At 35.7% G+C, this 26,948-nt stretch overlaps 1 protein-coding gene across 1 annotated transcript in view; it reads left to right on the forward strand.

Annotated features, from left to right (window-relative positions):
- Nucleotides 1-26,948, forward strand: part of LOC112966622 (metabotropic glutamate receptor 8-like) — a 204,551-nt gene that overhangs the window by 1,291 nt on the left and 176,312 nt on the right. The window contains exons 2-4 of the mRNA XM_026066938.1: nt 10,998-11,133; nt 11,611-11,765; nt 13,550-13,687. Of these exons, the coding sequence (XP_025922723.1) occupies nt 10,998-11,133; nt 11,611-11,765; nt 13,550-13,687 (429 nt within the window). The remainder of the gene's footprint in view (nt 1-10,997; nt 11,134-11,610; nt 11,766-13,549; nt 13,688-26,948) is intronic.

A 26,948-nucleotide genomic window follows, 5' to 3' on the forward strand; every position in this document is an offset into this window, starting at 1 on the left:
GGGGCCTTAACCAATAGTAGCATTGTTACTAACGCAAGCTTCTGCTCATTGTCTATATATACTCTGTGTAAGCTCTAATAAAGGGAGAACGACCATACTCATATTGAGACTCATTGTTACTCTGGGCCCGTCCCCCCACTCCGACACAACTCTTGACAGACTAAATACAAGCAGACTTCCATCTTACTTGTTGGTCATTTCCCAGCAAGGCAAAAGAAGGAATGCCTTTCGTCCAAGAATCAGGAAGTACCTTATCAGCATTTAATATAGTCTAGGATTAAAAAGACTTCAGTCAAAAACTTTCTCTTGCCCCATCATTTCTAAGTTGGTGCTACTTGCCTTAAAGCAGACTACCATACATGTCCGATTTACAAGCTCTCTTCTATTGCATGCACAGATCTTCTCAGCACTTTGCTACTTCTTCCTTTGGCTCTAAGTCCTCAGGACTGTTGTATCCCTCTGAAGCATGTCTATTGGTTAGTCACTTTTCACCTGGTACCTTTTCCCCTAGGGCTTTATGAATTAAGCTAATCATTCACCCCAGCATGCTGCAAGAAAAGACTAATTAGTAGATCCACTCACTCCTAAACTTCTTCTCAAGGGATATTTTACCACTTGGTATTAAATACATAGAGACACCAGACTTCTCTCTTCAGCTTAGTTCTCTGATTGAAATCTGGTAACATAAAGCCACAGACTTTGTTAAAGCTACAGTGGCTATATAGCCAACTCTCATTCAGTTATGTTTCTAAAGTTATGTTGGCTTCAGTATGATTATTGTTTATATGGAAGGCTACTGAATGATTCCTTTGTTCACTCAGTAACTCATGCCTTTATTTTACTGCTGTGTTGTAAAAGAAGTATTGCTGTGTTTCTTAATATCACTATATCTTCAACTGGTGTTTAGAAACATGAAGACCTGAAGCTATATACAAGATTTAGCTTTATTCTCTTCATCTTTTATAACCCACAGTGGTAAGAAGTGAGCAGAAAAAGTTCACTGATATTTTTAGATACTAGTGGTGGTGTTACTCAAGTGTCCAGCTCTCAAAGTACTTCAAAGAGAAATAATGTAATTAAGTATTAACATCAGAATAGATACATAAATTTGTAAATGTAACTTGCATTCTGGGATACCTGCCACTCAGCAAGTGATTAAATAAACTCCAGCTTCCCAGTTCATAAAAGAGAAGGTAAAGATATAACTTAATCATAGTCTGCAAGTTCTTATGCTGGGAAGAATGAAGAAGATGGATCTCTTGTAGATAAAATAAACTGGTGAAAAAGAACCCCTTTTTCAACAGTGAGGAAAATTAGCCCTTGGAAAAACTTCTACAGGGGTGTGGTAGCCTCTTCATACCTTGAAATCTTTACCTTATTAGCTAAATATGTTTGCAATAGATACACTCCAGCTCAGATGGAAATTGGCTAGATTCAGACATTATGGGATAATATTCTTTGACTCATTACACACAGAGCCACTCAGAAATGATATTTCCATTCCATTAGAAATTCTGATATAAAAAATACTGAAATACTGAAAACAAAATACTAAAATTTGCCAAAATGAAAATAAAATATTGCTGGTCTCAAGTGTTTAACTTTTTATTTCAGTAATGCTTACCTATCATATTAAACTTAATAAAAAGGCAAAGAAAAACCCTCCAAATGATACAATTCAAATAAAACATTCATATTTGATTTTAATGTTTTAATACTGAAATGTTTTAATGCTGAAAGAAAAGGAAAAAAGTCAATCAATATATCTTTTCATTATTGAAAATTTTGTCAAAAAGTGCAAAATATTTAAATTTTAATGAAGTGGCTATTCCAAGAAGTAACCTATACCTTAAAAAGGTTTCTGACTAACCTTTAGTATGGAAGAGGCCAAACTAGATGATCATAATAGTCTCTTTGAGTCTAAAAATCTTTTTTAATCTAATGAATGAATAGAGCTACATATATTTAAAGTCATTTTTGTAAGATAAACGTGGCTTGGAAGAGAAACTTGGGCTTATTCCTGTATGGGTGAAGTCTGTGTAGTTTCTGATGAAAATTTCCATGAAAGCAGAGTAGGCCCGTCAAGTTCAAGGCTGCATGTGAGCACCCGAGTGATCTTAGCATAGGCTTAAGTTTAGGCATGTCATGTGCAGAATTTAAAGAATCCATTACCCTCACGTGCAAGATTCTGTGGCAGGAGACTGTGAATCTATATTATATTTGCCTGCTGGGGATTAGATTTACCTACAGGTTCCCCTGAGATAAAAATTACAGAAAGATCTGTGATCACTTTTTGACTTTCATTACAAATTTAGGCTTACAATTCTATGTCACAGAATTCTCTTTTCTCAGTTTCAGGCAAAATTTAGCTTGAGGATGTTTTGTTTTACTTTAAATTTGAGACTATTATTTGAACTGCATGTTCGAGCTCAAACCTCAGTAATCAGACTCAGACTTATTGTCATTAAAATAAATCTTTATATGCAAACTATTTGGATAACCTGGTTCACATAATGAGAAAATAAATATTTTACAACTGGAGATAACCTAAGCTAAATAACATCTGCCTAGTTTTAAGAGTAATTTCCTGAAACTAGAGTATTTGGATAAAGGAATGCATAAAAAAAGATGGAAATAATTGCTTTTGCCACCAACATCCTGGAAGACAGCTGAAGGGATTTTTTTTATTTTTTTTTTAGAATTCCAGTTAATACAAAAAATCTGTGGACATTTTATGATTAGATTTTATCAGTGAGCAACTTCTAACCAAACACAAACAGAAGGCCCAATGCCAATTTCTTTGTGTGCCTGAAATGTACAGAAATTATCGGAAGATGATGTGTGCCACTATCATCTGATGATGGGCGCTTCCACAGTAGTCTTACCTGTTAGGCCCCGGTCCTCTGTTATGGGTATGAGGAAGATAAGTGCTTGGTAGTTTGCATCATTACTACCCCAAAGAAGTTCTCTACTTATTAAAGCAGACCAAAGAGGTTCAGGATGAAAAGATTGCTGCTATTTTTTGTAGAAGGCACAATTAAAAGCCAGGCTACCTGCCTGTGTATTACATATAAATGCGATGGATGTCACTGAAGCCAGTCTCTGAACACCACAATAACAGAAAGATGCATGCAAAGGAAAAATAGGTCACCAGCCTACCACTAAAATCAGGCAGTCCAGGAAAATTTAACTAAATAGAATCTCTTATATAACTGATAAAATATTTAAAATAAACAGGCAGGAAATGGAATAAAAAATAAACAAAAGATGCCTGTGAGGGATAATTTACCCTAAAAGAAGAAAGGTTATATTCCTTAAAAATAAATGTTCTGTGCAAAATCCAACCCTTTTTGTGGTGGGGTTTCTTTTCCTGCCTGAACATAGTTCTAAGGAATGCTTGAAGCTCTTATGCCATCTACATGAGGCTGAATAGGCACATCTGGTATGTACATTGTGGACTGCAGCTTCAGCTGGTTGCATTCAGTGAAGGGTCTCCCCAGCTGTTTGACAGGAGAATGCAAGACCTTAGAAACTGATGGTGACAAAGAGCAATATGTTGCACGGGACTGCTGGTACTGTGCCTGTGAACATGGTGCCAGGTTTTAACCAAGACCTTTGCAGGATGGGGCAACTGGGACAATTAATCAGTTATGTACTTGGAGGTGAACTGGCAGTTTTTGTGATTGACCCACCTCTAGAATTACTTGAAGCAGCTACTTGCATCCAAACTCCCTAAAACATTGAATCCAAATCTTTACTATGTAACTCAGGCCCATCAGTATTGAGAATCTTAGGGAAAAGGAAGAAAAAAATAAGGGCCAAATTCAAGCAAATTTACTTTCGGAGGAAAATATCTGATAGGTGACCATAGGCCGGAGTTCAAATTCACACTATTAATCTGTTATAAATCAGAGCTGATGTTAACTTAACAAAACAATTTGAAAACTTTTCAGAATTTGGTAGTTTATCAAAAATTACCCCCTATGTTTTCCCAGTCCTTAGAAAAACAACAAAAAGAAAGTCTCCCTTCCTAATTAAGGATGTACTAGCATGTATTAAGAAAATGAAAAATAGTATTTTTTTTCTTCATTTTATGCTTTGGAAGTTGCAAATCTGCAAGCAGAATGAACCACTTTGTCCCATGGGGAGATATTCATATCCACTGTGATGATAACAAAAGATATAGCCATGAAAGCATTACAAGAACTGATCAGTAAATGTAAGTGGAGACCAATTTCAGTTAGATTCTTTCGGTCATGGATTGTTTTGAAGGTTGAGTGAGCATCCTATGTCCTCTATGAGCTAGTTATACAGTGATTCATTTTTTGGAGGAAAATTCCTCTCTCACGACCTTCCAAAACTCATTTATTCAGGCTTTTTTGCTGGTATGTGATTTTTACCCATTCATAAACATCCCCACTACAGATGAATTCTTCTTTTAGCCTCTCACTTCAGGACTGTGAAAACTGGCTTTCATTTACACAAATAACAAGGAAAAGTCAAAGTAAGAATGAAATATGTGGGGTTTTTTTGTAAACCTGCAAAAATTTTTTTTTTCATTAGGTTTGGTGAGAATATTCCTTGCAATTATTTTCCTTCAGATGCTGGTGTTAATGAAAGCTCTAGTGGTACGCTCAATAGTGTTTCTTCAGGAAAAAAAAAAGAGAAAAAAGAAAAAAAGAAGGATTTTTTTTGCTATTCAGAATGAAAGTATAAAATAACAGACCTCTCTTGCTTCTTGTTACCTTAGAGATAGACTTTGGTCACTGAAGCCAATAGCCGTGGTCTTCTATGGAACCAGAGCTGTTTTTTTTTTTTTTTTCCTTCTTTTTCTATTTTAGAATTAACATCTGTTTTGCCCATGATGTAAGTATCTGTGTGAGTGCATGTGTTTGTGAAATATGCCTGGCTATATGCCTATAAATACATGTAGAAATGTAAAATACAGTTTAAAAAGGAATGGGTAAGTTATATTTATCTGAATTTTTTCTTTTTTTTGCTTTTTGGTTTCAATGAGCACATTTTAAAGCTTTTTTTATTTTCAAATAAATGAGTAAAAGGAAGAGCTAATAAAATCCATCACTAAAAGTCCTTTGCTGAAACACTAAAAAACTGACACTTTGTGCTCTTAAAGGCTGTTAGTTTTTGGTAGAAAAGCTAATGAATGTAGCTGACATGTTAGTGAACGAAGCACCATTGATCTGCTTGTGCACCAAAAATAGCTTTATCATAATCATTAAAGGTTTTTGAGAGATGCATTTTTACTTAAATAAATGGAAAAGAACTACCTAGGGGTTCAAAATGCACACCACATTTGGCTCTTTAAAGATTATAACAAAATCTCTCATCCTCTGTTATATTTCAGTGTATTGGATACTGTGTGCCACTTTGTGTATTCAATCAAACTATGATACTTTTTTTACTGTTTTTCCTTCTGTTACCTTGCATCAAAAAGTATTGCCACGACTGACTGAAGATTCAACCATCTTCACAAAAGTAACTGAATTGTTTGTTGAGGTATTTGGTGAGCTTCTGGGGAAATGAAAAGCCGTGAGAGATTAGGTTATTTCCCTGCTGCAGTCTTGAATGAGCTTGCGTTTAACTAAATTTGGACAAGAATAGCAATAAAGATGCCATGGTGTGTACTTCAGTGGGAGCAGAAGAATCTTTAGAGGCCTTGGGTTCTTACTCATGAAGCTAACCTACCCTGAGGTCCGTATAACTACTTCACTGATCATATTTTTCTTGGGGGTAGTTAAGTGAAGGGAGCACTAGAACCTGTGCATGGTTGCATTCAGACATGCCCACTGCAGTATGGACTCTTCTTAGTTTTTCTCTTACTTTTGCATCAAGGAAAACATTTACATCTTGAAGAATTATTGCTTGTGAAATTTGATCTTGAACTTGTAGTTTTTTCTTCCTAGGTGTTGCTTCCCATTGATTCATACTCTAGAAAATTATTGTTAGGGGCATCTAGAGATACACAAATTCCTAAAAGTCCTGATTATCAGCATCAGTGAAAGTAAGTGCAACACAGAGTAGTCATTTGCCTTATTTTTCTTTAGTAGTCATATTTCTTAACATCCAAATTTGTTGAGTAATGAACTGTCTGCTTAAAAAGAAGGTGTTGATGGATTCACTAAGTCACAAGTCCACCTGATTTTTGTCAATAGAACTTAAGAGTGGAGCATCTTGTTTTTAATTTCTCCAGTAATATTCACCATTGAACCAGGTCTTCTGTATGAACAGGTCTGGCTTTAAGGAAAAACTGGAAGAGAAGACAAAATCTAGTTGTCTGATTTTCCCCAGTGCTCTCGCATCACATGGCAAATTCAGAAATGCAGAGCCTCCACCTCAGACAGAGGCTGTGTCTGCCTGTGGCAGCACCCTGCTTGCCTCAGAGGAGAATTTCTGACTGATGCTTCTGAGTTTCTGGCAACTGTTCCCCTGCTTGAAATAAGAACTTTCTTCTTTGACTCCACATATTTCTGCAATGTCATTTGGAAACTTTCCACAGGCCTGTATTACAATTTTTTCTTGGCCTAGTGACCAGTGACATATAACTCATCTTAAAAAAGAAAACATATACTTGAAGGCAACTGAGAAAGTTCTGTTGAGCAGAACTGGGTCCCAGAAATGCTCTTGCTGTTTTCCTTGAGCTTTTTAAGGAACAATGTGATCTGTGATGAAGCTGCCATGAAATAATTGAATTGCAGTCGTGTATAATGTGTGAGATGATGTGTGCCTCTATCCTAAGAAATGAGATTGTCAAAGCAAGGGCATACCTTTTCCTTTCCCCTTTTATAATGATAGGGCTAAGTATATAAATGGGAAGATAAAATAGTTTAAAGGAAAAACTAGTTCTGAGTTATATGGTTGTGCTCCCATCACTGAGCATGCTTGAACTGAAAATTCTTCCTTCATCTTTTCTGGTACAAATACTCTTTCCTGTGAATCTCACTTAATTGGTCTGGCATGCACAAATGTTGGATCGTAGTGGGGGGTAGGAGAGAATATGGCCCTTGTACTTAGTTTCTGCTTGATCTTTCAGTCCTTGCTTTAGGAAAGGCATTTGTTAGTGCAATTTTTTGACAAAGTCTGCTTGCTATTTTCCAAATACACATTCAGCATCACTTCTATTGACACCCACCTCCGCATACTTGAGTATTTAATGGTTTACAATTAGCATGCCATCTTGTGACTTCAGAACCCATGAGAGGTAAAATGAATATTTATCATTTTAAAATCACCATAAGTTTAACTATCAAAATGATGCAGGTACTACACTTCCCTTTTGTTTGATTTTTTCACTGGTAGAACCGTTGTTGTGGAAGCACAAAAGAAAGTAAAAAGCCTATTGATTCAGCATACCGACAATATCTTCAAAATCTACCCATTTTTCACAAACATGGGAAACATGATATCACTGAGGAGGCATAAGCTGTGTTATACAGAGCACCTGTAAGCAAGCCAAATCTAGCACTGAACAATTTAATATGTGATTTTTACCACAATGGAGAAAACAACTAAACCATGTATTGCTGTAGACCAGGCCTGGTTATGTTCCTCTTTTAAAAACACATGAACTATGAGCTGTGAACCACAGAGCAGACTGGTGGGAAGGACCCGTGGTTTTAGGAATGGAGCAGTGCCTGCGGTGAGCCCAATTTCCAGCTTTCACCTCTGCTCTCCCTCTCTTCATAGTCCATCACCTGAGTCTTGTGGCCCCAGGTGCTGGGAAATCATACTTGACAGCTGTTAAACAGAAGACAAATAGATTCTTATTATCACAGATGCAACATTATTTGTATTTGTGTATTTGTATTCCTCAGCTATTTTGGAGGAAAAGCCACTCCTTTTTCAGTTTGCTGGCTCCTACAGATCCTGTTCCTAGGTACTCGTCTCCCTCTGTGTCTGGGCATCCAGACAGGGCTGTAGATTTCAAAGGCAGCAAGGTGCCTAGAGGTTAGACACCGTAATGTTGTAAGCACCTTTGTGGATCTAACGTTTTGTCATTAGCTGAAAATTGATACCCTATTATTTGTTTGAGCAACAGCTGTATGTGTAATATATAGATATGAGTGTACACAAGTGTTTTGTGTGTCAGGAGATAGCTTTCAGATTTCATTATAAGTGTAGCAATAAGGTTGAAGTGCATTTTATTTTGTTCATGTTAGTACTTAACACATTCTTCAATGTAGAGATGCTAAGATGTGCAGCACGGGCATGATTAAACTTGCTGCTGCAATGATGGAATGGTGTTTCTTCTACACCATTTTGACTGAAAATAGCTTTTTGGATACTGCAGTTTTTCACTGCTTGATATCCACTCCAGAAAAATTGTAGATGGCAGTATATAGCATATTATATACATGCATTTTGTAATATTTGCATTTCATATGGAGAGAATATTTTTTCCTAAGGGTCATTGCATGAATAGAAATGGTTGAAAAATGTACTCTCAAAATTTATGAGGTAACAAATTATTCCTTTATGTCATTTTTTTAGGATCTGTTTTACTTCTTGTGCCTGAATGACTTTGGGGACAGTTGAGAGCTTAGTGTTGTTTTTCATATTTTTTCTTAACAGCGAATTGCTGTTACTTAAACCTGTAGGGTGTCTGTTGAATATTTCTCTCACATTTCATAGCCAGGTATGCAGCCCTGTTACCTCAGAAAGAGGTTGCAGTAAAGGACTTTTTGAGTGTCTATCACAATAGCTTAATATCCGTTTAGAATATATGAACGCTAAAGCTTTTTATAATACCATATCCATCTTTTCATTAATGGATTGTCAAAGATACATGGTGAATATGAGGGTCACCTGATATACGGTCTCATCTGTTCTTATTGGCAAATTAGCTATCCCTCATGGGGAGCCAGGCTGTTCACAAAAATGAAAAGTGTTGCCAGAAAAAGGAACAGTACTCCAATTTAAAGCAGATAGAATAAATTATTTATTTTTATATCTCAATACTATTCACAGAAGGTAAATACATGAATACAAACAATTTTTGTAAAAAAGGCAGGTATTCTCATCTACAAATATTATTACCTTCATGTGGAGCAGAGAAAAATTCAGGATAAATTTATATGGTAGTTTCCATCTCCCAATCTGATAAAATAATCAAAAAGATGATATTTTTGTCTTTGACTAAAACTGGCTGATTTCAATTGAAAGTTGTTAATTTTATACTGGCAGATGATATTTCCAGGCTTCATTTATGTCATATTTAGACTTGATTCTAACTTGGGATCTGCCTGTGCAAAGAACTATTGAAGTGGATGAGATTCTGCAAAGGCATAACAGATTGTGATAATGAATGTATAGTATTTTACTAAATGTTACATTTGAGTAAATGAAAGATGAAATGAAAAAAATATCATAAATACCTTTTTGTTTGTTTGTTCTGCTTAAAGAATAAATACATTTACTTTAATAAAGCTAACACAAGAAACCTCTAGGAACTTCTTCAAGAAGCTGTATATCCCATGTACAGCTGCATCTGTTTGGGACACTTTTTTTTTTCAAATCCTATTACTGACAATGTGTATATCATCTTAATTTGTGATGTACTTTGGAAAAAGTAAGGTTGACATTTTGATAGGTTTGACAGGACCATTTGGGAGGTTGTCCCCCTGCACAATACAGGCATCTATCTGTGATTTAGTTTTCTAATTACCTTTCATATATAGATATACATATGCCCAGAATGATTTTCTATGTCAGAAAATAACCATTAGTATTCATTACAAATAGAACAGCTCTTTTAAGGAGCATTTTTATTCCTACTCACACTGAAAGCAATCTTCAGTGTGGAAGTATTGAGATGCAGAGAAGCAAAATTTATCATTTGGTTTGCCTTGGTCTAGTAAAATGTTGTTGCCTTTTGCTAGAAACAAACATTTCTGAGTTTTCTTAATTTTCTGATTTTATTAATGATCAGATTCTCTACAAGAGACTGTTATTTTGTTAATAACAACAGGCAACAGCAAATATTGGTGGGAGTTAGATATACCAGTGAGAATCTGGGCAATAGTTTTTAAAGGAAAAATAATTAAAATAAACAAACCAGCAAACATAAACACTGAAAGATTGAGTATGGAATGGGAAGTTGGTGCCAGTCTGGACTCAGGGATTCATGAACCGGGCTCTCTATTTCTTTCCACATCTGCTCAGACACATCCACAGAACTGTGTTCTAACTGGACTCCAGAGTTTCCTCTGCACTGGTATATAAAAGCCATTGGAAATTATTGAGTTTCTGTGGAAAGCTGTGCCCTTTTGCAGGACAGGTAAAATGTAAGGATTTCAATTAGTTCCTTCCTCCTTCTGTCAGGAAGAGATAAAAATATCATCTTTGAGTTTGTATTCATTTGCTGATTAGTAATTTAGAATTTTCAATGACAACCCAAAACCTCTTAAATAATTAAAGCATCTTAATTAAGAATGTCACAATAACAATTTGAAGAGATCTGTATGTATTTGTTCATAAGAGAAAATTTCAAGTTCTCCACTTAAGTTCTGTAAGCGCAGCATTTATTGTTAACCATATACTCTCTGCTGAAAAAGCAGAGGTGTGTGCTAATACCTGACCCCAAGAGTCACATTATGAACATAAGATAAGTGTCAAACTGCGGCTCCAAGGTTAAATGCAATCCTGTGACAAACTTGGGTTCTCAACTGCCATAAATCGGGGTACGCCTATGGAACTCTGTCCAGCTGAGCCAGTGTATGGTGCCCAAGGATCTGGCTCAGGATGCTGTTTTAAATTTTTTATAAAAAATAAAATAACAAGTAACTGTGTTGTAATCTTTAACACACTATTAAGTGCATAAGCTTGTATAGTGCATATTTCAAAGTGCATAGATAAGGTAACTTCTGGCTAAGCTGCCTTTTCTCAGATTAGATCTTGCTTCTTTGCCTGGCTGCTTAGCTACAGGTTATTTAAGGTGTGGATATTTGAAGTGTTTCAATTCACGTTTCTTTTTTCCTCAGGAGGTGTTTGCATTGCTCAGTCACTCAAAATCCCTCGGGAACCAAGACCAGGAGAATTTGACAAGATCATCAAGCGCCTGTTGGAAACTCCCAATGCTCGAGCAGTGATCATGTTTGCGAATGAAGATGATATTAGGTGCTTGTTTCTTAATTCTGTATGTCAGAGATGTTCCTTCTTCACAGAGATGCACAATTTGATGGTGAACAATGGTGTACACAGGAGGTTTCAGATTCAATTCAAAGGAAAAGTTCTCAGTAAGAAATTCAATTGCAATTACATACTGCTGTTATTTGCTCCACAGAGATCTAATGACTTCTTAGTTCCTAAGAATGAAACTCAAGGAGATTGGTATTCAGTGACTGAAAGGGAAGAAACCAGTAAGAATGCTAGAAAAATATGGCTAAGGATGAATCAAATTCACTTTTATAGTACTGTAGCTTGAGTTCTCTGTGCCTGTTGTTGAATATGCTGTAGGCTTTAAAAACTATTGGCTAGTTGATTAGAGTGATCTTATTTATACATATCCAGAATTAATACTTCAGAGGGATTCTAATCAGAAAGTTCTTTGTAAATGCAGTTTATTTAATTAGTCACTTGTTTGTTTATTTACAGGCGGATACTAGAAGCAGCCAAAAAAGCTAATCAATCTGGACATTTCCTTTGGATTGGCTCAGATAGTTGGGGGTCAAAAATTTCACCGGTGCAGCAGCAGGAAGAGATTGCAGAAGGAGCAGTAACTATTCTGCCCAAAAGAGCCTCAATTGATGGTAGGAATGCACATGACACAAAAGACTGGTTTTCTGATAATGTTCAAACATTCTAGTCCTTTTAAGAAAAAAGAAAGAAAAAAATAAAGATCATGTAGTCCTTGAGTTCACGGAAAGCTATACATCTAAGGAACTTGAGTCATGTGGCTCAATCCAATATTCATTTAATATCTCTGTTCATATCTCTTCAGATGGGATTAGGTCCTTGAGTTCAGTACACCTGTGCTTGGGAGTTGAGGAGATCATGATTTGTAGGTTTGGATCTGTCTATTGATCTGAAGCTTAATCCAATTAAGAATTTAAGTTCTCTATCATTTACCTTTTAACTTTTCACTACTTTGCCCTCACAGAAGAATTCAACCCCCTGACTTAGACATCTAGCTCTGTTGTCAGGGTAGGGACAGAATTAAATATCTCCAAGCAGTGATAACTTCTGAAGGCTAAGGAGGAAACATCTAGCCAAAAGAAAACTGAGCCTAAGGCTGTGTCTGAAATCTGTCCCTCCTTTGGACATCTGCAGAGCTCTGACGTGTGAATAGGTTTCCATTCATTCAGGACCAGAGCCTGGAGTTTTTTCTCAAAAGGATAAGCAATTGTTTTGTTAAAGAAGTGAGCAAGTCTCCTTGTTTTACTGGTTTTTGTTTGTTTTTAATATAGCTCCAAGATAAGGAGATGCTGAATTTGCAATAAGACAATCTTATAATTGCCCAATAATTAGAGCATGTATGGAGGAGGTAACTGACAGTGAGAGTTTCTTACTCACAGCCTGGTGGTTCTCTGGGACAAAAAGGGACAACATCAGATGAATGATATGAGTTAGCTCATTCTTCTGGGAGTAGAGGCATCTAGGTTCTTCCTTCTGCTCCCTAAACTGTTGATATATGTTACTTTAAAAAGCCACTATATTAACATAGTTTATGACCTGACATATGAGGCACTCTTCTAGCAAGTGGAAGTTGCTGGATTGAACCACCTCATTCCCAGGATGGTACATAGTAACACCTCCTGCTGTCTGTGTAAGTGCTCTAAACTGGTAAAATATTAGAAATACTGAGCATTGTTGATGCTACTTGGAGAAGCTGGCCCCTGGAAACATTTTGTGAAGTGTTTAATCCCAATGGTATGTGTTGGTCACAGTTTGATCATGACTGATGGACTGTAGGAATAAGGTGGGTGCAGCTCCTGCTTCTTAGGATCTGATTAGGTTTAAACAGGAACCTTTAGTTTCTCAGTTGGTGTCATTAAGGGTATAAACAGAAGAAGCATTTAAGGTGTCTTGGGAGCCTCAGATCCAACAGAGAGGCACCCAATGACTTTAGGTGTCCATGAAATGAAATTTATTTGGATCACAGTCTTTGACTAAGTAGTGATTAAAATTTGCCTAATTTCTTGTAGGTGAATAAATCTTTATTTGGGTCTAGTCTATTGTGTTAAAAATCAAGCTGTTTCACTAGCTGTCTAGCTGTCTGCATTGCCTTTTCTTCATATAGAAGAGAATATAGAATAGACTATAGAATTCTATTCAAGCTTTATAGACTCTTTTAATTGCTGTAGCTATTTAAAAATAGTTTGTTCTATTACAAATACAAAATAGTAAAACATGCAGTATTTTTAAATCCTTAATTACTTATATGCACTTAAAATATCTTATTTAAAATAGTTTGTACTTAAGACTTTTTCTTGTTATGAAATCTATGCAGAATCCACTGCTGGTTTTAAATGACAATCTTTATCCTGTATCATATTCTAATGCTTTTTTTTTCTCTCACTTCTCTTTAATATAGCATTTGATAGATATTTTCGGAGCAGAACACTTGCTAACAATCGAAGAAATGTATGGTTTGCAGAATTTTGGGAAGAGAACTTTGGATGCAAGTTAGGATCACATGGAAAAAGAAACAGCAATATCAAGAAATGCACAGGTAACTATGAAAATATAACATTAACTTCAAATTATTTACTGGAGTGCAGGAAACAAACTGCTTTCTGTTGATCATTTTTCTGGCTCCCTTCAATCCTTCTTTTCATCTCTGTCAATCGTCCAATATAAATTATTTTGTAGTAAGAAAAGTATGACATTTCCTTCAAACCTGAGGGAAAAATTTCATAGGTAATATTTGAGAAAATTAGTAGTTGATTTATACACATCTAGTGATAGTACAGGCATTGTTACAGATGTAGCATGTGGTTCAATTTCATTCCTGTTTTCAGTGACCTTCTCTCTCACCCCAGGTAGAGTTGTCTATATGCATTTTTTGATGAAGGGCACATGACAGCAATTCTTATTTTTTTATCCCTGAAATATATATACAGCAAGTTAAGTTTCTGTTGAAACAATTGAGATCTTGATGATAGGTCAAGTCATGAACTCCTTATTTAGTTTAGGAACTGTGTTTAATGGTGGAGGAAAGAACAAATCAATATGTCCTCATTATTTGTCCTTATGTGAGAAGAACAGGATTGTACATTGTATTATAAATCTGAAAGACTCTATGAAGTTTGAACAAAAAAAAAAATCCATGGAGCTGGCGTTGGGTTTCTTGCACCTGCTTGCTCAGGCATCATACCTAGACACAATGGTCATGACAGATAATATAGCAGTTGCATCCATAGCTCTGAATTTCATCTTACCTATGAGATGTTGGCTTCTTGTTACCCTTTAGAGAATTTCTGACTGTCTGGTTACACTAGCATGAAGTTTGTGTTACGGGGATGCCCTTCCAAACTTTTTGAAGACACAGGCTGTGCACCTGCACCCCAGTTTTTCCAGGAATGTCAGACAGACATATCGTGCAGTCTCCAAACACATACACCAAAAGTTCTCCACCTCCTGAACCAGTGGATTTATTGTATGTATAAAATGCCATTGATTCAAAGACTTATTGCACTGTGCTTCACAGAGCACACATATCTCATACCAAAATGTGGAAGCCATACACGCACTCTCTCATTTCCCAAATCGGACAACAACCCCTTGTCTTCTATCTTTTACCATATAGTACGCTTCCCCAAACAAGGATGAAATTCAGTGCCTCACTGACCTAAATCGTAGTTCATCACTCTAATCCTGTACTCCTTGGTATTGATTCATAGAGCAGTAAATCATGGCTGGGTAGTTACACATGCTTGGAAAGGGATTGTTTTGTTTTTGCTATTTTAAGAAAAGTATGGAGCTGTTTTTTTATTGAAAGCCTTCAGATAGTGTACGTGCCATAGTTTGGGATACTCTAAATGCTAATACAGATGGTTGTCTGGCTTGTCTCAGCTCATCATGTCTGTCAGTTTGAAGTGCCAAGTAAAAATTAATATCTAAAACGCATAGGCCATGTCCTCTGTGCCAGAACATAGGAAGAAATCGTATCTTCTACACCCAGATAGTAAGCATAATAGCAAGGGATGGGATTAAGAAGTGGGCAGAAAGAATCTCATATGAAGGTTGCCCATGTATTATCACCTGCAGAAAAAAAGCTGTGAATTCTGCTGAAGAAAAAGATATCTATGAGTCATAGTACCCTTGGCTAAAGACACTTAAAGATGGGTTACTACAATGGAATGGAAAAGATGCTTGGTCTCCAGCAGACTTGAAAGAAGCCAACAATTCAGAATGATCCCTATGCTTATCTAATTCAAATTTAAAGGTTTGGATAACAAAAATACCACAACATGTTTCTTTTAAGTAAATGTAATCAAGATATCAGGGTTGAATCTGTGATTTAAGCAGAAACACTGGGTGGAGAATGGTGAATGACTCCCGCATCTAGATCTAGATGCAGAGATGGCATCTTTACCCACAACACTTCAGGCATCATGGTCTTCCATGCACAAAAGAGTGGAGGTGTGAAAATCAGAATCTTGCATAGTTCTTCATACCAAAGCCCCCAAAGTAGATGAGTCAGTCTAGTATGATCTTCTAGGTTCTCTCAAGATTAAAGAATAGAATATCTCATGCATGAATTCATCTTTTCCTTTGAAAGACCAAAGATGTATCAACAATACATCATGGACAATTCTGCTCTGATTTAATGGTTAAATGAAAAAAATTAATGACCAAAAAAAAAAGGTTTGTAATTGGATTGGAGATGTTAAATTTAACTAAAAAGATGAAGCTCAATATCAAAGACTTTGATCCTTGCCTTATCCCATTTGCAAGTTGTCCTTCCAGTGGATTTTCCCTGAAACTTCTAGATTACTTTCTCAGCTATAAATTTCGACTAAACTCTTAAAAGGAATATATTCCCATCTCTATTTCAGGACTTGAAGATTGAGCTCAGAAATCAGATTTATCCCAGTTTTCCCATATTTTATCTGGGTACTGCGGATAATAAGATCCCACCAAATTTGTAAATTTGTATGTCATGCCAATAGCCAGGAATACAGTGAAAGAAACCCAAGAGCTCCCCTTCTCTGAAGGTATTAAAAGGCAAATGGTTAGGTATAAAGTTTTTTCAGCTTTCAGATGGGTTTTGTTAGGCATTTCTATTTATTTTAGCTAAGAATTACCTTTTCTCATATGGCATTTGTAATTCCCAGTGATGACACAATCAATATCCCTGTTTTTTATTTAGCCTGGTTATCAATTCATAGGTTTAAATTTGTACTACCCGTATTCAAAATGCTACCAGTCTAATCTAATTTCAAGGACCTTTTTCCTATGGAGATACTAGAAAATGCTTCATAGTGAAGACTATTTCTCTCTTTTCCATCTAAAATCAACAGACATTCTACCATTGATATTCCTGAGTGGGATGTCCTCTCCTTGTTCTTGGTTAGGAATTATAGAAGGGCATATGCTTTCTTAGCACCCTCTGTTCTTATACATTACTGATTAGGATAATTTAATGTGTTAATAGTTTAAACAGTTTATTTGAAAACAACTGCTATTCAAAAACTATTTTAAAATACTGTTTATTTGTGGTTGCTGCTGTTTCTTACTCTTAAAATAGTTTACACTTCAGAGATGCATAAAATAAATAAGTTTCTTTTGAGTCTTCCTGATGGTTTGCTTTCTGATTTTTGCCAGTTTACAGAAAGAAGTGATTCATCTAAACTTTGAAAAGTAATTGCTACTATTTATTTGCTATTAGCTCTATGTGTTTCTGAATGTGAGTTTATATTGATCAAATCATCATGATTAGAATAGTACATTGAAAATTTTAGAGCTTTTTGTCCCAACCTTCTAGAATAAAAAAAAAAATTGAATTGAGTCATTAACTTAGTAAAGATGAAACAATAATTCCATCACTGTCCTTAAACCCTTTTAATCAGGGAAGGGGAAAAGCATTTGCAAAAAACACTTGTTTATCTTACTACAATAAAATAGAAAAAAATACTGCACTACTAAGTATTGAACTGCCTGTAGAGGTTACAGGAAGCCTTATATTACATATTTATTCAAGGTCCTTTGTCTACCCTATAAAAAGATCTTTAGTTAGACACGAATCTTTCAGGGATGTTCAACAGCCTTTCATTAGCAATGGAACCTCTTTGTGGAAATAAGAAGTGAGGAGACGATAAGCTTTTCACTCATCCTTGTGACCCCACAGAAAATTTTAAAGATAGAGGGACTATTCATCCTTTGATTACCTCTATCTTTCAAGAGAAATGGCTTGCACAATGATTGCAAGAGGTGGCAAAGAGAGTAGGCCTCTTGCTCCACTTTAATTTTAACATCCTGGAGAATTTTCCCATTCCCTCAGCTTCCCACTTGACTCACCCAGTGGGTCAAATTTTAGATAGCTCAAGATTTAGGATTATTTAGAAACTTGGTGAACTGACCAGCTTGGCCAGCTTTATTCCTTGTGTTGTGTTACTAACTCCAGCTCTTGGGTGTTGAGTTATTAGTTGCCAGCCTCAGCTTTGATTTTCTAAGGCAGGTTTCTATACCTCACAGTTCTTAAGAAATATACAGAAGTATGAATACAAAAATCTGAAAATGAAACCAAAATATCTGAGTATTATTTTAAAAGTTTCTTTGAATTGTTGGGCTGGCAATATACCGCATCACTCTTTGGGAAGAGCCAAATCATGGTTACAGAAAAAGCAAAGCAGTTTTAATGGCTGTAGATTAAGAGTTAAGGGAGCAAGGTAAGAGTTAAATGAAATGTACTCAGATTTGCTCCTGTTAACGGTGCAGAATATTAACATTTGATTCCAGTCTAACTTGAAGTACTACAGAAGTCCTCTTTAAATATATATTTGCTGAGATTTTGTCTAAATTTTCCCCTCAGCATCCCTTCAAGGCATATATTTATTATCATATTTTCAGTCTTTGAACAGTAAAATGTGGACCTTTAATAAAAGCTCAGCAAAAATGTTGTTTAAGAAAGCTCTTCCATACATATCCTTTTACAGTAAGAGAAGTAGTTGCTCCCTCTGTTTTGTATGGTTAGCATTTTGTTTAACTACTCTGCAAACCTAATCAGCCTTTAACTGCCTATAATGACTGACTGCACTGCTAAAAATAGAGATGGGAGAAGAATTTCCCAAAGCATGCAGAGACCTGTGTAAATTAGTCAAATTTCAATTTGCTCTATCAAACTGGATTATTTACATCTGTGAAAAAAATCACAGTGTAGTATAATAGATATCATGTATCTGTGAATTTTACAAATACATTATTTAAATGTTTTCTCTTAACTAACCTCTTTGAAAATACAATTGCCCCTAAAAATATTAACAGCAAGAAGCAGATTTACTCACTGGTGTATTCAGCCGTGTTCTGACAAATTTATAGAACAAATTGAAAAGCTCGCAAGCAGAATGTGAATCTTCCAAAGGCACAGCAAATTGCTGTCTATTTAACTTGGGTAATAGATCCATTCCTATAGAATCTCTCCTAAAGTATGCTTTTTTTCTAGATGCGAACTGCACAAAGTTTTAAAAAGCAGCATACATGCAGTAGACACACATTTTATACAACTTACTAGTTAATATTTGTTAGGTGTACCACATTTCCCAGAAGTCACTAGGACTCAAGAGGGACTTTATTCTCAAGCACACTGCAGGCCAAGAGCTGCAGGCTCCCCCCTTTACATGACTTCGCTATTGTGACTATACATTTGGGCCTCAGAGGTAGAATGGGTAATTATTTCACTCCTTCTCTTCCTCTGCCGTTCTTTGCCATTTTCTTGAGTGCCATTTGAAATTTAGCCAATAACCACTTTGCAGAAAGATGTGTGACTTTTTTATATGTACTTATAAAATATATATTGCTATTTTGTGTAAGTATAGTAACACTAAATAAAAACGGCAGTAATCAGATTTGCAACATAATAAGCAGGAGCCAAGTTGACCATTGTATCTTTGCTGCCCATCACATCACCTTGACACAAAAGACTTTGAGGACTATTTGTTGTATTTATCTGATCTGTTTCTTATTTTCCTTTGGGCTTTATCTCAGAATTACGAATACTGTGTGTTACAGGCAGCGGCGCTGCAAAGGTCCCACGCTGTCTGTGATGCAGCATTAAATAAAACGACATCACTTGTCATTAAATAATATATGGGGCTGGAGAGCACTTACTTTTGTTTTTAGTACAATAGATCATGTCCCAGGTGGCACTGAGACCTCTTCCAATAACCTAAATAAAGTTTAATCTCTTTATTGTGGTATACTATAGGCCACAAATTCACCACGTTTGCAGTTTTTGACAGTTTCCCAATTTCAAAGCCTGGGTAGTCAATTCCAAAGAAAAAGTTGATGTCTCAAAATGGTCATTGACATTTAAGGATGTGACATTCTGTCAAAATAAACAGGACTGAAATATGGACTTTCTTGTGCTATACTTCAAGTCATAATGTTTGTTTACATCAAATTCTCTACTGATGGTGGAGAACTGTCAGGCACAGACTTTATCATCTCTCTGCTATCCATGTCTGATAGACTGAAAAATTATGGAAGACTATAGTTTGAGGTACATTTGGTCAGAATATACACATTTAATCCTCTTGCAAAAGGGCAGTTCTGGCTCTTGTTGCAGAAACTAGAGAAATGTTGAATAGTACTCAATCCCAGCAATTGCTAATGTGCATAAATATTACTCAATATATCCAAGAGCTGTCAAATCAGGTGACCTAACATATGCTGACCATTTACTGACTTGACTTCTTCATTTCACTTATGACTGTTCTCCATTTTGGCATTTCAGCAGTTGTTAGGATTTTGTAAATCTCTTTATACTCTATCCAGTAGATAGTCACATTTCAATCTAGTTGTCAACCTTAGATTTAGCTACATATCATACAATTTCAAAAAGCTTCTTATTCTAATATGAAAAAGAAATTGTTACTGTTGATATACTCCCCAGATATCTGTTTCTCTATAATTTGAGTTATAAATAGGAATTCAAATCTTGTTTTCTGTCAGAAAATGTATCAATTTTATATTTATAATGTTTTACAAAGTTATGAGTCATATTCCACTGCATAATCATTTAAATAGAGTATCTTGCCATTTTAAATTTGATACACTTGCTGCCAAGTTGGAGTGCTTTTAATATGCATATGTGTGCGCGCATGTATGCCTGTGTAGGCTAGTACCTTATGAGTCCAGAAATGCTTATCCAGCTCAGAGCCTCTGCAAGACTGGCATATCTTAATGTATGAATTGTGGGTTTAAGTATAATTTTTTTGCAAATTCTGTAAATGCACTTCCTCAAATATAGACTCAGAAAACTTGCAACTGATGTTACTCATGGGGTAACTTAGATGTAGCACATCTAGGAATGTCATCTCTTCTCACTGCTTGTTCCTGGAAGCCAGTAATAAGTTACTCTGAAATTTCCAGTACTTTGGGCAGAGGCTAGTAAAAGGAGAAAGTCGATAGTCAATGATGTCTTGCATGCTCTTCTTCATCTGTTCGTTCTCCTCCTCTCGCACAAACAGACGCTTGCTGTGGAAGGGAAGAGAACAGGTGCTGTATAAACCTGAGACCTAGATATCTCTCTTCAGGTACAAGAGATATCTGGTGTTTTCCCTTCTGAGTAAACTTATGAGGAAATTCTTGTAAACCTGCTTTGTGAGAGCGCTGGAAAAACTGTTTCTATTTTACATATACATCTGTGCCATTATTCAAGCATTTCAAGTTACAGTGTTTATATAAAACTTTTTATAAGCATGTACGTTTGGTGTTACTAACACTGATGGGCTGCTTCATTAGAGTAAGGGTTAAATATTATAATAGAAGATAGTTTAAGCCTTAAAAAAATGATTATTAACTGCATAATTTTCAGTGTCCTTGGACGTGGTCAGAGAGGCTGATCTGCTCACATTCAAAGGAGGTTATCCACTTCTCGGTTCTTCTGACCAAACTGTCTGACTACTCTGACACTGTTCTGTGAGATGATCTGGATGAAGATTTTGGAGGTGAAACTACATTAGCCAGATCAGCAGCAGGCATGTTAATTTGGCTGCAAATGCTCTTCCATATTCACAGTTGGGGGTCAGAGGACATAACCTGTTACAAGGAACTGAGCAGGTAGGGCTGAAAAAAGAGGAAAAGCTCCCCTTTTCATGCCTTCAAAGCTTGTATGACAAGAGAAATCAGCTGCTTATGATATTGATCCTACTGAGTAAGTTAGAAGAATACAGAATTCTCACTGTGGTCAGTTCCTAGGCAAAAAATGACTGTTCTTGGCCCTTGTTTGTAGAAGACTGTTAACTACAAACTGACATTGTGCTATTCCATTGATTAGCTGTTCTGAGAGAGAAAAAGAGTCTATTTAATATGCAGCTCAATATATATAGACTATTTTTAATATTCTGAGAGTATGCAGTGATTCAAGATATATATTTAAATTTACCAGAATGCATTTTCTCAGTAGATCCAAAAAAAGCTTGTTTTTCTCTTTTGTAACTGTAGAAAAATGTCATCTCACACATACACTGGAATACAGAATGAATTACATCATAAATTGTTGATGCAGAACTTCCCACTAAACAGCCTCTTCTCTATTAGTTAATACTTGATTTTCAGGATATCAACAAGTTAAAACAGATATGAGCACAAAGGAAAAGAAAATGGTAAAATTAAAGGAAATTATTTGATCTTTCTACTGTCATCTTTCTACTGTTTAATTATGTTTGATATTGAAAAAGATTTCAATTTATTTTGACCTTACAACCAATATCCCAAGTAAATATGTATTTGTTATAATTATATTAAACTTATAGTATACTTACTATAGAAAACTAAGTGTTTTCTGGGCTCTCATAATGACATGAAGAACCATGAAAACACTTAATGAAAGCCACTTTTATATCATGAACTTTTCCCATACATTGATAAATAATTATTCACCTGTGTAATTCCCCTAATTTATAAGTAATTGCTCACCTTTTGTGGGAGTTGAGAGTGGTCATCTGTAAACAGAAGCAGATGTTCTGTCATCTAGTGAGTAGAATTTCATTGCAAAAATAAACCCACCAAAATCAATGGGGCATACATAATTGGCTGTGATATAAATCACTATAGAAAAAGGAGGTCAGAATTTGGCTTTTAATGGATGTATACCCTTTAAATGCATCAATTATAATTCAATATTTCCAGAGTCATATTTGTATCCAATATTTGAAATAGGTGTTTTTATATGAAGGGTCCTTATGAAAGGTCAGTTAGAAGAACAAGTGTCCTCAATTTGTGTTAAAATCAGTATCTAACCAAGAGTTTGTTATATTGAATTTATACCAGATTAACAGCATGGCTGGACATAATGATTTTGACCCAGATTCTAGCTCTGGACCAGTATATATGTAGGGCTTGTAGGATTGCCCTTGGGTGGAGCTCAGGAGTCAGGATTCACTTAATTCTTCAACTTCCAGCAGGCAAACTCCATCTATTTTAGTAAGTTGTTTAGACTGCTATGACTCAACCTGTAGGGATGCCTGCCTCTCTTCATGGACTGCAAATGGAGCCTTGAAGACTAATTTGGACTAGATGGCCCAATTTTAGATTGCTCAGTTCAGGTGAAATGAATCCCACTCCATGGCTGCATAGATCACCACCTTCTCAACAAAACAATTAGATATCTGCCTTCCCAGTTCATGTAAGATCCTGGTGATAATTTGCTTATGTTGATTATGCCTATATTACTTAAATATTTAGAGTTAATTTAACTTTTTTAAAAGCACTTTCATACATGGAAACAGAGGGAAGGCAGCCAGCTGTACACAGATTATCAGCAAACATTCCAGAAATCTGAATATATGATGATTTGCCTATTGAACATTAGATAGTATCATAGATTTCCAGGATGCAATATACTGTTGAATAACCTAAAACATTTAGTAGGGACTTGTTGACAAAGGTTTATATTTAAGCTTTGTTTGCAAATGGAATATTTAATATTTCCAGCCTAGATCTTTTTAACCTGAGATGAGATAATCCCAGGAGGTAGACAAATTAAGCCTTTAAAATCTTTGATGAGTCTGTGTAATGTACATGATCTGTCACTGAGACAAAAGCAGCTGATGTTCTGATCTCATATGCTCATATCCAGTGAAGAAGAAGTTACTTTCAATTTATTAAAGTGAAACTGTGGGATGAGATCTGCTTCCATTAGTGGTATGTTCAGTTGCATCAGTAAACAGCAGCTGATTAATGCCATGGGGTTCTGCTACTGTATCTTCTGCATTTATTGAAGTTTTGGCAACCAAGGAAGGTCTTGATTGATTTGTTATTTTCTTAGTTATAATTCATGATTATGAAGGGAAAGGTCTATGCACTACATACATTCCACCTGAGCCTGCAAAGTAAGAGTTAAATACCTACAAAAGCTGTGCAGTCATGGGGCAGGTGGTGTGCCACTGTCTACCATGCTATTCAGATTTCCTTTGCTTCCTGTCTGTTCTCTATTTTTTTCTTGTGCTCAAGTTTAAGTCTTTGGGCTAGAGACTGCATTTTTCTGATTTTTTCTTTTTTTTTTTTGCACAGTGTATTACTGTTTTAGTCTTTCAAGCAAAAAAGAAAACTGAGTTGGCATTTGCACACATCATAAACCTGTTCAGAGGAGTCCAGTGAAATTTAAGTGCCACATAAGCATTGTTTGGCTTAGAAAATAAGGACTTTTTTTCACTCTCACTATTCAGTTCTGTTGGTAGACTTTTTCCTGAGCCATATTCTTGAAAGAGCAGTTCTTCAGAGTCTCTTGTATAGAGCAACAACTTTTCTCTCATCTTGAAATGAACAAATCATTTCCAGTGCTAGAAACACCTCAAGGTAGTGTTTTAAATTGTCTTTTCCTGTGACTTTTGAAACTACACCAAACAAGAAACAAATTCATTTTATTCCTTTTATATTTTGAAACAGAGCCTGAAACTCCAGAAGCGGTAGTTTTAGAAACACCTGAGGAAAGTGGTAGAGTAAGCTCTAGAATTCACTTAACAGTCTTACAAGATATATTACATATAAAATCTGAAAACGTAACAAAACAATTCATGTGTATAGATTGGATTTTTTTTTCAACCTTGGGGACAGAAATAGTAGCACCTGCCAAAAGGCTGCAGTAGAGCAAAGCAGTTTGCAAAGTTGAAAAGCAGCATGGGTTTGTCCGACTATGAGACAAAATGATGTTATGTGTTCTGCATCTCCAGGGATATTCTGGATCTCTGAGGGATATGTAACATCCCTTAAATTCTAGATATAACTACCCAGAAAGAACAATGTACAGACTACAAATTAGTCATAGACTACATAATTGGTAATTCCAAATAAATAACATGCATGAGATTACAAATGGCTCTCACACAATTTGGAAAGAGGAAAGGAGGCTAAATTTGCTGTATAAATTGTTCATTATTTACTGATAGATAAACCACAGACATTCATGGATTTCATTGTGGAACTCATGTAATCTCTTTCATTTGTTAATTAGACTGGATATATATCTTTCTAACTTTTCTGAAAAATTAGAGTTCAAGTGTGGAAATTTCATATGAAGCATGTTGCTCACGAGCTTTTGATACATATCCATTGGTTTTTAGAAGAAACTTGTAATTACAGCATTGTGTTAAAATGGAGATAAAAAAACATAAAAGGAAGAAGAATTAATTTGCTGCATTAGCAGTCTTCATGTGATCTAACAGAACTGGAAGTGAGTATGCAAAGGTCTTCTACATTTGCAATTTCTGTGTGCAATGGGATAGTGCAGAGTGTAAAGATTGGTACCTGACAACCTTCAGGAAAATGGGAAAATATATCCACATATTTTACTGCAGCTTTTGCGCTTTTTCTGCAGAAGTGCTTATGGCCAGGATATCAGCCTTCATGGTAAACCTTTCCTTGAGCCCTGTGACATTGCTCCTTTGCACTGTCTCTGATTGAGCCACACCTTTGAAAACTGAGGTATGAGACTTTCAGGTCTGCAAAAGATTTGGTTTCAATTTCAGATGAATATTAAGGTTACTTTCCATGTTATCTGAACTGGATTTATGGATTTACCCACTCCTATGTGAATTTTTTTTTCATTTAATTTATGATGATAATAAAGGAAACAGGGTTTGGGGCTCTAGACCAAAGATATTGCAACTTAGTTAGGGATAAAATACAAAAGATGTACAAAAATACAAAAGATAATGGCCAAATTAATGCTATACATGAGTGATACTTTACTGAAAAGAAGAGATATGAGATATGAGAGGATATGGCCCTCCAAATGAGAGTAATAGCATGATTTTGTGTGGAAATCACAGAGGTCAGTAATCAAAGACTGAGTAGGAAAAGAAAAGCTTTAAAAGAATGATCAGAAGGGAAGTTATGTTGTTTTTCACTTCAGAACACAAGAGTTTTAGATCTTAAAAGTAAGATAAAGACGAGTAGAGTTTTAGGAAAAGACAGGTTTATACAGAGTCTTGAAAGAGAGACAAGAAGTTTGAACAACCTGTGAAAGGGGTCAAGGGTAGCCAACCAAGAATTTGGCTTTGGTGACACTGAATTATAAAAATCTCTAGTTTTGATGAAAGGAAGTGAGAGAAGTGCCATGCATATTGCTCCTCAAAATCTTTTTTGGTCTGTTATTATGTGGTTCTATTTTCCACAGTTTATCCTCTTTTTTGGCTTACTCATTTGAGCATGACTCTCACTCTTCCAATTTTTTTTAAAATTTCTCACAGTTTTACAATTTTACAAATTAAAAAGTTTTTCTTTCTTTCTTCTGCCTTCATTCCGATATTGCATCATGTTGGCTTTTGTTCTTAGAGCCTTTAAGATCACAGCTTTATGTTTACTTTCAGTTAAATATGTGACATTAAAAAAAAAAGTATGCTTTTAGATTTTTGACTGGTCCTTTTAATTTGCTTTTACCAGCTTCCTCTTTGCCTTTTCTCTTAAAAAATTCAGTATCCTTATATTCAGTTTTTATGTGTTTATTTATTTATTTTTCTTCTCTCTTAGTAAGATATCACATTTTGGTCGTGTTACAAAAGAGCTCACTTGTAGTCCTGCCTGGAATGAGGTCTGGTGCACTTTTCCAGATAAAACCCAAAGCCATTTCTTTTCTTGGTGTTTCTTGGTGTTCACGGTTGTGTGGTTCTGTTGGTCATTTATGGTATCCCTGACTCATGCTTCATTATGATTATTTACTCAGTTGAAATGTGGATACCTGAAATTTCAAATTATCATGTTTTCTACTTCTTCAGTCTCTCTAGCTTTTGGTAGCATTTCAGGTCCCCTGCTGCCATTGTGATTGAGTGGCTGACGGCACAGTCCTCTCATGCTCACTGATTAATCAAGCAGATCAATTCTGTGACACTTGTTGATACAGTTACATTTTAACAGGTTGCCTGATGTGTTCTTTAATATATAATATTAGTTCTCCACCTAGTCTAATGTCATTATCATTTCTAGGCATTTGGTTAGTGTTGTTCAAATCCTTAATAATTCTCTTATAAGACTATGTGCATTTTTGCTGTAGCTTAGTACATTCATTTATTAGCATGTTTTTGATTAGGTTTTGCATTTTTAAAAGTCCTTTCTCAAATGGAAGTCTGACTGCTAGTATCAATTATTTCTCATCAGAGGGTGAGGAATTTAATTATGCTGCGGTCAAGCACTTCAGCTGTAATTATGCCTTGAATGGATTTGCTGTGCAATGTTTAGAAATACAGCTCTAATCCTGCAAGCTAGGCCATATGGCCCTGCCTATGCACCTGTGCAGGACTGCAGTGAGATCAGTAGTATCTCACACATGG

This window comes from Apteryx rowi, unplaced genomic scaffold (genome assembly GCF_003343035.1).
Source record: "Apteryx rowi isolate R43461 unplaced genomic scaffold, aptRow1 scaffold_250, whole genome shotgun sequence".
NCBI classification, from domain to species: Eukaryota; Metazoa; Chordata; class Aves; order Apterygiformes; family Apterygidae; genus Apteryx; species Apteryx rowi.